The 14,493-nt window shown below is 35.3% G+C and overlaps 1 protein-coding gene across 1 annotated transcript in view; it reads left to right on the forward strand.

The window, feature by feature from the left end:
• The first annotated feature begins 804 nt into the window (after window positions 1–804).
• The window catches only part of LOC123871770 (Down syndrome cell adhesion molecule-like protein Dscam2), a 56,584-nt gene continuing 42,895 nt past the window's right edge, over window positions 805–14,493 (forward strand). The window contains exons 1-2 of the mRNA XM_045915707.1: window positions 805–1,033; window positions 4,574–4,793. Coding sequence (XP_045771663.1) covers window positions 1,027–1,033; window positions 4,574–4,793 — 227 coding nt within the window. The 5' untranslated portion in view covers window positions 805–1,026. The remainder of the gene's footprint in view (window positions 1,034–4,573; window positions 4,794–14,493) is intronic.

Genomic DNA, 14,493 nt, shown 5'->3' on the forward strand with positions numbered 1-14,493 from the left:
ATTTTACGTCATCATGGCCTAATATTTGACATATCGTCGATTCAGGATCGAACCTAGAGTTCCCTCACTCTAGTTCACTCTGTCCATACCCCCTAATCGGGTTCTCCGCGGTATCGTACCGGAACGCTAAAATGCTTGGCAGCCATTGACTCATTATTAACCCCCGACCAAAAAAGAGGGGTGTTATAAGTTTGACGTGTGTATGATGTATCTGTGTATCTGTCTGTGGTATCGTAGCTCCTAAACTAATTAACCGATTTTAATTTAGTTTTTTTTTTGTTTGAAAGGTGGCTTGATCGGGAGTGTTCTTAGCTATAATCCAAGAAAATCGATTCAGCCGTTTGAAAGTTATCGAGTGTCTAGTTAATGTAACCTTCACTTGTCGGGGGTGTTATAAATTTTTAATTTACACTTGTTATTAATCTAAGTTGGCAGCACGTCTTTGCCGGTAGGACGGTAAATGGATACCATTGTACATTTCTTGATTATGTATTATTTATTGATGAATTAGTAAGAAGTTACATCATGGTCATCATCATCTTAAAACTAAAGCTATGAGTGTTCCAAACGCGCCCTGATCCGAGGAGAAGCCCACAACAAAACAGACGAAACCAGGAACTATTTAGAAACTATACATTTCCAAAACCCTGCCGGGAAACTCTCAAGTTATAGGAGTCCCACTTAAAAGACAACAGCGCTAACCACATGCGCTAGTCAAAATGTATCTAATTGAACCACCCCCAACAGCACAGCTATTATCTGGAGTGAGGGTGGCTGTCCTGTCCTTCCACGCGTCTACATAGTACATTTCCACAACCCGCAGTTCATCCGCGATCTTCATGGGGGTTGCACGTATTTGAAAGCTCCCTGATTTAGAGGGAAAAGTTTTGCGATCGGCGGGAATCGCGTAGATAAATAGAAGTCAGAATGGAGTACTTTTTGGTGTGCGTTTGTTAAAATATATGGCTGATTGACTGTGACGTGGGTTTTTGATAATGACTTGGAATAGTGTGCAGTGATTGCGGGATGAAAGGTTTGTTTATTATATCAACGATTTCCATAAATGTTTTAACTTTTTAGAGTTTCTTTCTTATATCTTAAGGTAAAAGGAATGAAGGAAATATATGATTAACTGGCCGTTTTTTTGGACTAACAATGCAATCAAAAAAAAAACCCATGGTTCTAGCAAACATTTACGATATTATATATGAATGAATGAATGAATGAATGAATGAATGAATGAATGAATATACTTTTATTGTACACCACAAAATTAGTATAGAAAAACACATAAAAAGCTCAACAAAATATAGGTACAATTTGTATAATATATAATTAGTATCGAGATAAAATTTTATTAAAAATTTAACTTTTTATAAATTTTTAAAAGACTATATAAATTTAACTTAAGTTTAAAAAAAGTGCGCCGTTTCGCGGCAGCAAACGATTTAGTTACAAACAAAATGTCTACAAATAAATAAGTATTATTATTTCGTCTTTACATATTATATATACTTACTTAAATCAAACCCTAACAAAGCCGAGGTTCTGGGTACAATCTCAATCAAATTGAATTATGTCTCAAGAGCGCAGACCCATTATTGTCAAAGGGCGCCAAAAATACCGGCATTCTTGGGTTTGATTCACTTTTGTTCAGGTAAAATTTCAGATCTTCCATTATAGTCTCTTGACCTTATCTTGAGAATGTCCTGAAAAATCAGATTCAGATAAAATTAAGGTAAATAAAAATTTCCTTCCAAGTAATGATGGATGTGATATCTATACTGATAAGTATTTACGCTAGTTTTGTCAGAAAACGTGCTGATTGTTTACTTACCTCAGTAATATTAGTTGTTTGTGTGAAATATTACCGATAGTAAGGTAGGTACCTACTCACTACAATATAATCTATTCTAATATTATAAATGCGAAAGTGTCTGTCTCTCTGTCTATCGGCTAGATTTTTTACGGTGCATCGGATTTTAATGAAGGATACAAAGATAACTTGCATGCCGGAGAAGGACATAGGTTTTCAATACCAGAAAAATCAAAGAATTCGCACAGGATTAAAAAATCAAAACTTACGTTTCGTATTTAACATCATCTAGTACCTATCTGTAAAATTTTTACACATATTTTATTTATTTAAGACTTTTTTTTCATTGAAAATGTAAATAAGTGATTAAATAATTTTCGTACAACAAATCAAGCAATAGTAGTAGCAATTTATTAGCTATAAAGGTAGGTTACTTAAGCGTACTTTTCATGAAGATTCAAGTGTGGTATAATTTTACGTAATTTTCATACTAGCTATGTGAGCATAATTTATTTTTGTTCGTCGATCTTTTCATCCACTACAACTTTATACACACTGTCACGCAAATAGACCAAACCTCACTAACATTTTCCTCTAATCTAATATTTTATGCATTAAAAACCAAACACCATTTATATTATTCATGCATAAAATATGTTATTCAAATCGTAATTTAGTTTACGACAAAATGGTTAACATACATTTTACTATGCGGTAAGGGTAGATTTTCCTGTGACAAATGAGAATTTTCATAATAATAATGGTTTACATTAAGGAGCATACATTGATCGATGTTATGTATAAAATAATTTAATATTAGAATCAATTAATTATAATTCATAAATTCAATTTGATATAAATTTATATACGAAAAATGTATTTTAATGTAAGATATTTTTATGCATGAGACACATATACATAAAACAATATTCATATCACGAGATGGCATAAGCTAAAATATTTAGCACAAATTTTACTATGCGGGACAGCGGCGAATATTTCTGAACGTAAATTCGCAAAATTTAAATTTTACGATGACACATGAAATTTCGAAATCTCTCCCAGTTTTTGGGTTTGTATTCGCTGCGCACTAAAACGCTTGTTGGAGGATGCAATGTCATTTCATTGCATTTCATCCTAAATTTATGCTCTATTATTGCAAGTACCTAATGCTATTTATAGCGGTGATAGCCAAGTGACGAAAACCTCGTATCCGGGAGGTCGCGGGTTCGTACTGGGCATGCACCTGTAACTTTTCGGAGTTACGAGTAAATGTGTTTGAAAATATCACTCGCTTTAGCGGTGAAGAAAAACTCGTGAGGAAACGCGTTCGTTTTTGCGTAAAAGCGTAACAAACAGACACACACACACACATACTTTCGCCTTAATATTAATCTGATTAGTATGGATTAGCTGCTACTATCAGATTTACCCTTATAGTTTCGATTATCCCATATAACACAGATTGATAAGAATCCAACAATAAACCGTATAATACGATTATCCGTACCCGCCCACTTTTAGAGTGAAGCTCAGAAACACATTTTCCGATGACTGGTTTTTATTATTTTACGCTATAAAATTTATATATGTATATTTAACATAAAGATTTTATGGCCTTGTATATTTTATGTTTTGCTACATAATAACGCATATAAAATATTTAATTAAAAATCCCGTGTTCTTTAGCTTATTAATCCTTTGCCGACAGTGATAATTTTTCTTCAGAATGCAAAGACAGTTTCATTAGTACACATATCTAAGATGAAGATTTCGCCTGCAAATTGAATGAAAATACGGACAGACAGTTTCAATGAAGCTCTTGTTATCTTCAGAAAGGTGACCGTAGACCCATTCCTTTGTTAAGTAATTTAGAATATAGGTATGTACATAAAAAAAGTTGAGCTAGGTACTTACTTACCTGGGGTATCAGCCAAGTAACCTCATCACCCATCCAGTCACTGGCTACCCCACCGGTCTCTCGCCTGTCCAGTTTGGTGACGGGCGAGGGAGATGTTGAGGATAGGGAACGTGGAAAAGGAATTGCCCTTCCCGCAAACCCTAGCCCTCAGGAGGACCTGTGGGTGATGGACACGGGGTGGTCTGTCGCTCACTGTGTGGTCCTCGGGTTGGTTGGCGTGCTGTGGTTCCGGCATGCCTCTAACGGTGTCTGGGTGCACGTAGTGTCCCAGTGGTGGGTCTGCTGAGGCGGACATCCGCTGGCGGAGTAACGAGGTGTTTACGGTCCCTTGTGCTCCGTCATCAGCGGTGGGATGGAACTTCGTGAGGTTTTTAGTCGGTAGGAGTCCGACATAACCACTACGCTCCCCCGTAGTCAGTGGTATCCATGACGGATTTTCCTCACGAGAACAAAAAAAAAAAGGTATCTACTTACCTAAAATAGAGCTGCAAGGGTCTCCTTTCAGAATGAGAAGGGTTTAAGCCATAGTCCACCACGCTGTCCACTACACTAAGGTACTATCTACACTTACTTAGTGTATGTGTACTATGAGTAGGTATGTGTGTGTATGTAGTGTAATTTGGGGGATACTTGGTTATAAAACCCAAGTATCCACCACTTAATATTTATCTTAAATGGTATCACTGATGATGTTACAAATAAATTAAAGATAGAGATTAACCTTGATAGAGAAGCTTGAAACCCAATAATAATAAATTACTGAAAATACTAGGTAAAAATATGAAACATTTGAATTTTATAACCTCCATTTTCTTACTAAATTATTTTGTTATCAGGCCACGAAATACAATGGATCATCGGCATCACATTGGCAGTTGGTCTGGCGGCCAGTTCTGGTGACAAGAGACCACACTTCGTGGTGGAGCCACCGTCGCGGGTGCTATGGCCGGCCACGCGCGGCGCGTACGCAGCCTGCAGAGCCTCTGGACACCCCACGCCTGATGTCCACTGGGTCACCGCTGAGGGACAAGTCATTACTACTATACCAGGATTAAGGTAGAGGCTCTAATTAAAAACAAGTAATTTTAACCGCTCTTAGAATTAACTACCTAATAATTATCTATTCAATACTGTAACCAAAAACAAAATGAATAAAATAGAAAATGCTTACAAATATTGGTGTGGCATTTATTTCATAAATATTTGAATTTTCTATCGCATTCTGAAAATGTCTCGAATACGAATGTAGTTTATAGAAAGTTAGTCACTTTGCCAACAGTTCTGCTATGCTAAAAGTATTTTGCTGCATAACTATTCCATTTTACTTCATCCTACAAAATATATTGTATGGTAATCTGTAAATTCGCAAATATGTGTTCGAATAAATAAATTCACCGATCATATCTTAAAATTAGTTCAGCTTGAGAAACCATATTACCCGACCGATCAAGATTAGATCGTTTTGAATAAACTTTAGCATTTATAAACAGTATTTCGGTTAGGTTCAATAATTTCGTAGTAAATGGGCAAACCTTGAATGTAGGAATATATTTCAGAGGGCGATTCTATTTAAGTTGATTGCACTAATACTATAATCCTTAGTAATCGTTTGCGTAGATATCTACAATTATTATCGTTTCTGTCGGCAGCCAGAAGGATTTATGAAGGAAACTATAATTTCATATGAAGTCCTTTCATTTTATCCTAACCTAACGTCTGCATCATTGTTAGATGCAGACTTTTACATTGAAATTAGCTAATATTAAAATATAGATTAGTCTCAAGTTGGCTACGTATGATGAAGAGGTGATATCTTGCTGACGGTCCGTTGTACTCATGACCTAGTGCCTTAGCTTTCTAGGTTTTTTTTTTATAATGTATGTTTTGCTGGCAACCCTCCGACATGGTTAACTTTCGAGGTTGGTATGCTGCGTAAGTGATTTCAACTATGTCGTCATTGGAATAAATTGTAACAAGTAGGTACACGGAAACTACTAGATCTGTTAGTTTATAGAAATAGAAATAGCAAGATTTTTTATTTAAACAAACCTTTACAAGTAGGTAATTAATATTTCTAGACAAACTGCAATTACGGTCTATTAGAACGCGAAATACACCTATACAAGATTTTAGAAATTGAAAAGCTTTTCAATCAAATCAACTTTTAAAAACCCTTTTAAATCAACAAGAGAATGAGAATGAAGTATGCTCGATCGAGAAGAATCAGTAAGAAACTCGGCGGTTGCCTTTTTTCAAAAAATAATTTATAATGTTAGATTAATATTAGATAGACACTGTTAAAAATGTTTAAATTGGTGAAAATTCTCTGAGAATGACCTTTATCAATATCTAAATATAATCCTTACCCCAATCTAAATTCGGGATAGATTATTTCGGTATTATGAAACCGGTGCCTTTCCACTGAAGAATTTTTTTTTCAATTATTGTATTATCTTGTAAAACAATTAAATTATACTAATTTTTTGTAAATTAACCAAAGAATAGGATTGTCGGTAATATTTTATGGAGGTGCAATTTGTTATCTTTTATAACTTCACAATACACAATTCTAGTCTTCAATTTAATGTAGGTACCTGCCTAAACTTAATTTAAAAGGAGTGGAAATTATACAAAGTTAAGAAATTCGTCGAGTAGAACTTTAAATTAGTTTTGCGAAGGACCTATTACGTACAAATAGAAAGATTTTTAGATGAATTGTTAACTTTGAAACAAAAACTATTAAGTATACCTAGCAATCAAAACGATTTCTAGCCTTATTGTTTTAGTAATATTTATACTGCTGAAAGTTAAATTTCAAAATTTTTAAATTTTCCTTTAAAAGCTCTTTTGAATTGTAAAATACTATTTCGTTTGCAAACACGCTACCCAGGGTTAGACTTTTGGGTCTGCTTTTAAAAACAAAATAAATTCTAAGATGTTTGAATAAAAGGACTTGGTTCAATATTTGAAAAAGGCTAAATACATAATAAATACAAATGAATTGACTCAACAGCTGGCCGTTTATTTAACCCAACTGCTAACCCTGGCCATGCAGCGAGGCAATAGCTCTAAAATGGATGGTGTATTTTTTTTAAATATTAATTTTTTAAATTAGCTAACCTTTTTTTTTTCTCGTGAGGAAAATCCGTCATGGATACCACCGACCACGGGGGAGCACGGTGGTTATGTCGGACTCCTACCGACTAAAAACCTCACGAAGTTCCATCCCACCGCTAATGACGGAGCACAAGGGACCGGAAACACCTCGTTACTCCGCCAGCGGATGTCCGCCGTAGCAGACCCACCACTGGGACACTACGTGCCCCCAAACACTTAGTTAGAAGCATGCCGGAACCACAGCACGCCAACCAACCCGAGGACCACACTGTGAGCGACGGACCACCCCGTGTCCATCACCCACAGGTCCTCTCGAGGGCTAGGGTTCGCGGGAAGGGCGATCCCCTTTCCACGTTCCCTATCCTCAACATCTCCCTCGCCCGTCACCAAACCGGACAGGCGAGAGACCGGTGGGGCAGCTAGTGACTGGATGGGTGATGAAGCCCCATCACCAACCACCCAGGACAGCCACACCCTCCGCTCCTGGGGCTATGCCCCATGGGTGCGTCTACTGCGCCTTTTGCTAGGGATACTCAGAGCGACGCGCGGACAACACCCCCTCCCCGCCAGGTCAATTAGCCATGGCTAACAATATCCCATGAAGAGAAATCGTTAACCATGTTACCAGGGTACACCGGCCCAAGCGCTGATGCTACCTGCAACACTCGGGCACACGAGGAGGTTACCTGGCTGGTACCCTGGTAAATTAGCTAACCTGCTCCAGCTTGGCTCAAGTGGAATTTTTAAAAATCAGTGAGAAGGTGGAATTTCCAAAATTCTGAAACACATATTTATGGACATAACGTGAAAAATGACGGACTTTCATACACATTTTTACAACCTCTTTAGGGGTGGAATTTTCAGAAATCCTTTATAAAAGGAACCTGTACGTTTTAGGCTAGCGTTGATACATCAGACAGTCAGTCAGAACAAGTATTTTTAACCTTTTAATTTCCAAAGAGAAGGTGGTTCTCAATGCAGCCCGTTTTTATATATATACATACATATAGGTACCTATAGGTATTTTATTTTGTTTGTGAATATTCGTAAATTGTATTTCCAAAGGAATTTATTTACGACAAAATAAATATATATTATATCCCATAAAATAGGGGTTGCGAGAAAAAAAATCACCGCTTTTACGACTCCAATTAATCTGTATTTTTACGAGTCACGGTAATGCCTGCACTAGCAGAGCATAAATCGAGGTTGACGCGTATCCTCCCAACAAGCGTTATTTAGTGCGCAGCGAATACGAGCTCAAAAACTAGGAGAGATTTCGAAGTTTCATGTGTCATCGTAAAATTTAAATTTGCGAATTTACGCTCGGGAAATATTTCTCGTTGTCCTGCATAGTAAAATTCGTGTTAAATATTTTAGCATAACCAACTTGTTTTATGAATAATATTATACTTGTATATTTCTTCCACAAAGGCTTAGTGGTTTGTTGTCTGTCTGTCTGTTTGTCCGTCCGTCCCTCCGTCCGTCGTGTCTGTCAAGAAAACCTATAGGGTACTTCCCGTTGACCTAGAATCCTGAATCAGCACAAGTAAAGGAATAAATCTGAAAACCGTGAATTTGTGGTTACATCACAGAAAAAAAAAAATTAAAATGTGTTTTAATTTTCAAAGTAAGATAACTATACCAAGTCAGTCACAATATTATGTAAATATTATCATATTGGTTACATTTCGCAAAATGTTCATAAATTAAAGCATATTTATAGCCAGTTTTAAATATAATATGAATATAACATTATTTAAGTATACGGAAGAGACATTGTGAGAAGTCCCATCATTCGCCACTTCTGTATAAACCACGGTATAAACCATGTTTAATAAATACTGTGCATAAAAAACGATCGATGTTAAAAACAAAAACATATAATGGTGCACCTTGTCCCTCTTACTACAATACAACAATGTAGCTTGTGTAACTTTGTTGTATTTTCTGATAAAACATTATTTTATACTTTGTGAACACCTTGCAAAGTTTATTCGTCAAAATAATGTAAGTTTGCAAATATGCTTTTCATATTCCGTTATCTTTTCTTCAGGAAAAATTGGACTCTTTCTTACAATGACTTTGTAGAGTTCCATATCCGAGGTTGCCAAAGAGGATCTATTATTAAGCCTTCGCTGTCCGTCTGTTCGTTTGTCTGTCTGTCAGCGGATTATATCTCATGTATGACTCTACTTTTTATCCCGAAAAATCAAAGACTTCCCATGGGATTTTTAAAAACCTAAATCCAAATGCATATAAAGCAATGTTGAATCTACGTTAGAGCCGCTTGCTTTAGATACATATTTACTCTTGCCTTGAAGGTAAATACATGATAGATACTAGATACCTTATTTACCTACCCTACCTACGATTATATTTACATACTTACTACCTAGAACTGTTTGGTTTCTTTGGATTAATCATATTATTAACATTACCATGGATAAAGCTAATAACAGAAAAGATAATAATTGTCTAATATCATTATGTCTGAATTCAGAGCCTTCAAACTAATTATAATGAAAGGCTCAAACTCTGGGTTAAACTTTCTAATTGTGATTGAGGCCACGTGGGAAGTTTGACCTAGTTCAAGTTCTAAGCGACTATAGCTATAAAAGACATGGCCTATTTGGCCTTACAAGCTGCGTTTATGAAAAGGTTTCCTGTCTTTTAAGGGCAATAGACAAGAAAATTCCATCGCGGGAAGGCGTACGCCTATTTAACATCCATAGGCTTATGTTGGTACTATAACCGTGAGATAGCTGCTATCGTTTGACCCTATATTTAAATCTTCTCTTGCATCCTCTCACTTTTTTTTTCGTCCTATTTCTCACTGCTGACCACTTTTCATTAATTACATAATGATAGGGGTTTTCTTGAAATAATAATAATGCGATGGGCTTGCGTATCCTTCCGCACACGATTCGACTAAGAGTATAAATAAGAAAGGGTCAAATTCGGACTTCTAAAGTCACTAACCCATCAAGTTACCGACTTAGTTCAACGTAGCTTAACCTGCGATCTTGCGATCCTTGACTTCTAAAATTACTGTACCTTCCGCGCTCTATCTTCGGACATGAATTCCAAGTTACTAAGTATCATCAAGTAATGAACGATCTTTCTAAATCCGGTGGATCATAGTGACCAAAGACAAAAAATCTGACGTGATCAAGGAAAATGTAATAATGAAAATGAAAGTGAAATGAAAATAATGTGGAAATGAAATGAAAATGCTTTGTAGTACACCAATTTTACACAACAATCAAACACTGAGAAAACTGTACAATTAGAGGCGTCCTTATCGCTAAGAAGCGATTCTCTTCCAGCCTAGAAAAAGGAAACAGGTTAGGGTTCGGTTTCACTTCAAGTAAGAATTGCTGTCGCTGCCTTAATAGTGCATACAAAAATATGGCTTGGTAGTATAACGGCTCTCAGAATTCCACCTTAACAGTCGGCAATATAATTTTATTGGCTGTGCATCTACTGAAGGAAATAATGATAGAGAATGGAATGCCGTAGAGTCCCATTGGATATAGAGGTAGGTACGCAACAAGAATGCATCACACATTCTTTGCGGCTAATCCCTATTAGAAGGGAAGGGTTATTGGATTGGTAGTTGGGAATAGGGAAGGAATGCTATTCAAACTTAAGATCCAAATATTTTAGTAAGTATTTTGACCCAAAATTATCTCCAATTTGTCAGTGGCGTCTCAAGGAACTAAAAGCTGAATTAATTACTAACCATATAATATCATTTGGAAGTTGAAATAGCTTGATCAAAGTTATTGATGAGATGTTTGTTGTCTTCAGAGACTTGCAGAAAAGTTCTTACTCACTACTACCTGACTTTAGAAGTTCCTTATAAGTAAGTTCATTAGACGCTTACGATTGAAATCATCTCTTCTCTAAATATTTTCTTATATAAAATAAAGCTGAAATTGGCATTTGTGTGTTTATTTTCATAAAACTTAAAACTTCCCGATAGAATTAAGTGTAGTTACAAAAATTATACAAGAAAGATTTACTTATTATGTATATGATGTAATCTTTAAAATGGGTAAGCCTATCCTCGCTTATTTTTTTTAAAGATTTATCTAATAAGATAAGTAAGAAAACCAATGCTCGACAATGCTCGGGTGGTTATTCTAAGCAATGCTCCTTTTTAAACGTACCTAAGGCTGGTAATAAATTTGTATTTTCAGGATATTAATTGCCTTTAAAAATTCACGGTAGATTAACTTTGTGAACGGGGTAGCGGATTCGTTCTATTATTTTTATCATCGACCTTAGCCAAGCTTGGAGCCATTTGATTAAAATAGATTTTTTGTGGACTAAATTAATGTATGTTAGATTAAAAATAAATTGTGTTTGTGTAGGAAAAGGTTGAATTAAGGCTGCAAGCGCTGATTTTCATCCGAATAAAAATACATGGCATGCTCTAACGAACACTTTTATCCTACAACTTTACAACGTGACCGTCCATGTGTTGGAAAATTCCCGATTTGTGAAATAGGTGAAATGTCCGTACCTATATAGAAAATTTTATTAAAGAATTTATTTCGATGGAGAATTTTAGCTTTAGTGAAATGTTTTGTAAGAAATGTTTTGAAATACATGCAATTATTTTCTTTTCAAGAGGTGTTCAATTTCAGTTGATTATATTCTATCAGTTGATTATTTGAAGCTGACGTCTTTTTGTTGAAGATTAGTCTACTTTAACCAAAACTTAATTTTACTTAACTATTTTGTTAAAAAATGGTACTCTAAATAACCGTGTCAATATTGGACCATTCGTTTTACAGAAAATGGTAACATACATACACACAATGACACAAGCAATCTCTTTACGAAACGCATGTTATATTTCGTTTCGTTTCAACTTCGTGGATAAAAATTGTACCCCTATGTCTTAAGGTGGATGTGAGGGGTCAGCCCGCGAAATTCAAATTTATTTATTATTTTATATTTTGTTAATTAATTTTTAAAATTAAGTTATTAATTATTTAATTTGCTTTTTTGCAATTTGTAAACTAATACGACAAAGTAGGCTTATGGCACTTTAATTGCGCCAATGGCAGTATCACCCTCACAGGTTTATATAAAAATCTTTACTTGAAAGGGTCCAGTTTAAGAAATTAGCTCAAGTATCGACTATAACTCACAAATTAGTCACAAAAACGCTATTGTAAAATTATAAATACCTAGATAATATTACCGTGCCTATGTCTACTTAGATGCATTTTGTAAAATTAAGTTATTAATTATTTAATTTGCTTTTTTGCAATTTGTAAACTAATACGACAAAGTAGGCTTATGGCACTTTAATTGCGCCAATGGCAGTATCACCCTCACAGGTTTATATAAAAATCTTTACTTGAAAGGGTCTAGTTTAAGAAATTAGCTCAAGTATCGACTATAACTCACAAATTAGTCACAAAAACGCTATTGTAAAATTATAAATACCTAGATAATATTACCGTGCCTATGTCTACTTAGATGCATTTTGTAAAATACCTAACATGTTACAAAGTAGGTACTTGAAACAATTTGTAAATGGAATCAAATGTATGGCAGAATAAAGTTTGGACTTAAATTCCATTCCTTTGTGAGTTTTATCGCTTTTTGGAAACGCAATAAAGTTTCACTTTGATGCGGTTTTAGTTAGTGGCGATACGAACTTTAAATATTACTTTGTGTCTCAAATCCGGCTTTTACCGAGCTCCCTAAAGAGAAAAGTTTACTGACAGATACGACTTTTTTATTCTTCAAGGACTTTGTTAATGTATGTTTTATTACATTACTAGATGATGCCCGCGACTTCGTCCGCGTAAGCTTCGGTTTTTTTTTTCAATCCGTGGAAACTTTGATTTTTTGGGATGAAAAGTATCCTATATCCGTCTCCGAGATGTACTCAACATTATGCTGCCTACAACTTCTTTCTCGTGGATTTAGGTTTTTAAAAACTTCCGTGGGATCTCTTTGACTTTCCGGGATAAAAAGCACTAACCCTGGGATGTAATGTTACCCTGGGATGTAATCTATCACTGTATCAAATGTCATCAAAATCGATTTTAAGCAGATAGGTTGTGAAAAGCAAGCAGACAGACAAACACAGTTTCGCATTTTATAATATTGGTATGGTATTTTATAGTTTTATTACCATTTTTTGTTAAATGTTCTTAAAAGCTCTTTATTAGGCTCACTTAGGTACTTGTACGTATGTTATCGTAAAGTGGAAATTAGAAACTGGTTTTACAGACTGACCTCCAAAGTAATTGTGTGTTTTGAACATCGATATAAAAAATTCGTATTTTTTTAGATAATTAAATTGCAGTTGACCTGATGAAGCAAACCAAATCCATTTTGATTAAAAAAAACATCTGCTGAGTTTCTTGCTGACTTTACTAATTACAAAGCGTTTTCCTAAACGAGTACCTACTGACCATAATTAAATTAAATTTTCCCGTAACACTGAAAATATACGGACCTAATAATATGGAAATCAATTAAATAGTTCGCCTATTTGTTTGAGATATGGGTCTTAAAAGGGCTCTCTCCGTTACTCGCTTCATACAATCATAGTTCCAATTTCATTTGAATATTAAGCAACCAAGTCCATGAAATTTTGCAGACATATTCTAGAAACTAATATCTGTGTCTGTGGTGTTTTAGATTTTTCTAAAAATATAGAGTTCTAAAATAACAGGGGCTCAAAGATTTGTATGTAAATTTATAAGACCGCGTAACTTTGAAACCGAATATTTGAACAGAAATCTGGAAAATCACAGACATAGATATTAGTTTCTAGAATATGTCTGCAAAATTTCATGGACTTTGGTTGCTTAATATTCAAATGAAATTGGAACTACGTTTGTATGAAGCGAGTGACGGAGAGACCCCTCTTAAGTTCCAGCAAACTATTTCAAGTCACGAATGATATGTGGCATAACTAATTTGACTTTGCCATTCGCCGCTTATAAATTGGCTGGGCTGGGTCCCGATTGGAGTCTCGGAAACTTGTTCGCATTGTGTTACGACGTATCGCAATAGTTTAAATTTCTTGCCTTGGTCCGATTTGCGTTAGATAATTTTCTTTATCATTCCTATACAAGTCATGATGATCAACTGATCGCCGGTTCACTACAGAGCACGGATCTCCTCTCGAATTAGGTAAAGCTGAATGAAGGGGTGACGAAGCGAGTCTTCTGGCGTAGCTCTTTTAAAAAAGGACTTTAGGACGATAAGACAGAGTTTGAGCTGGAGGGCTCAGATTTGAACCCTCTTTTTAACAACTTTGTAGTCAAAAGTATGTTTGATAGTTTTTTTGCAGTTAGAATATTTATTTAAAGTTAATATTTAATTAAAGTTGCAGTTAATATTGACTGAGTAATTTTTCTGACTGTATACAACATACAAGTAAATGTATTTCGTCCTTATTTCCTCACGACGTTGTAATAACATGTCTACTTTATAAATGGGTGATTCTACCACATACAAGTAAAATACTACTACTAGAATAACTTCAGCACGTGACCGTGTTCGGGTATACGAATTTTAGAGACGTTTAGAGAATTCGCTAGTTCAAGCAGCGCGTTTCGTGAAGTAACCAAATTGCGTGAGCTTATAATGAAATGAT

This window comes from Maniola jurtina, chromosome 14, assembly GCF_905333055.1.
Source record: "Maniola jurtina chromosome 14, ilManJurt1.1, whole genome shotgun sequence".
NCBI lineage: Eukaryota > Metazoa > Arthropoda > Insecta > Lepidoptera > Nymphalidae > Maniola > Maniola jurtina.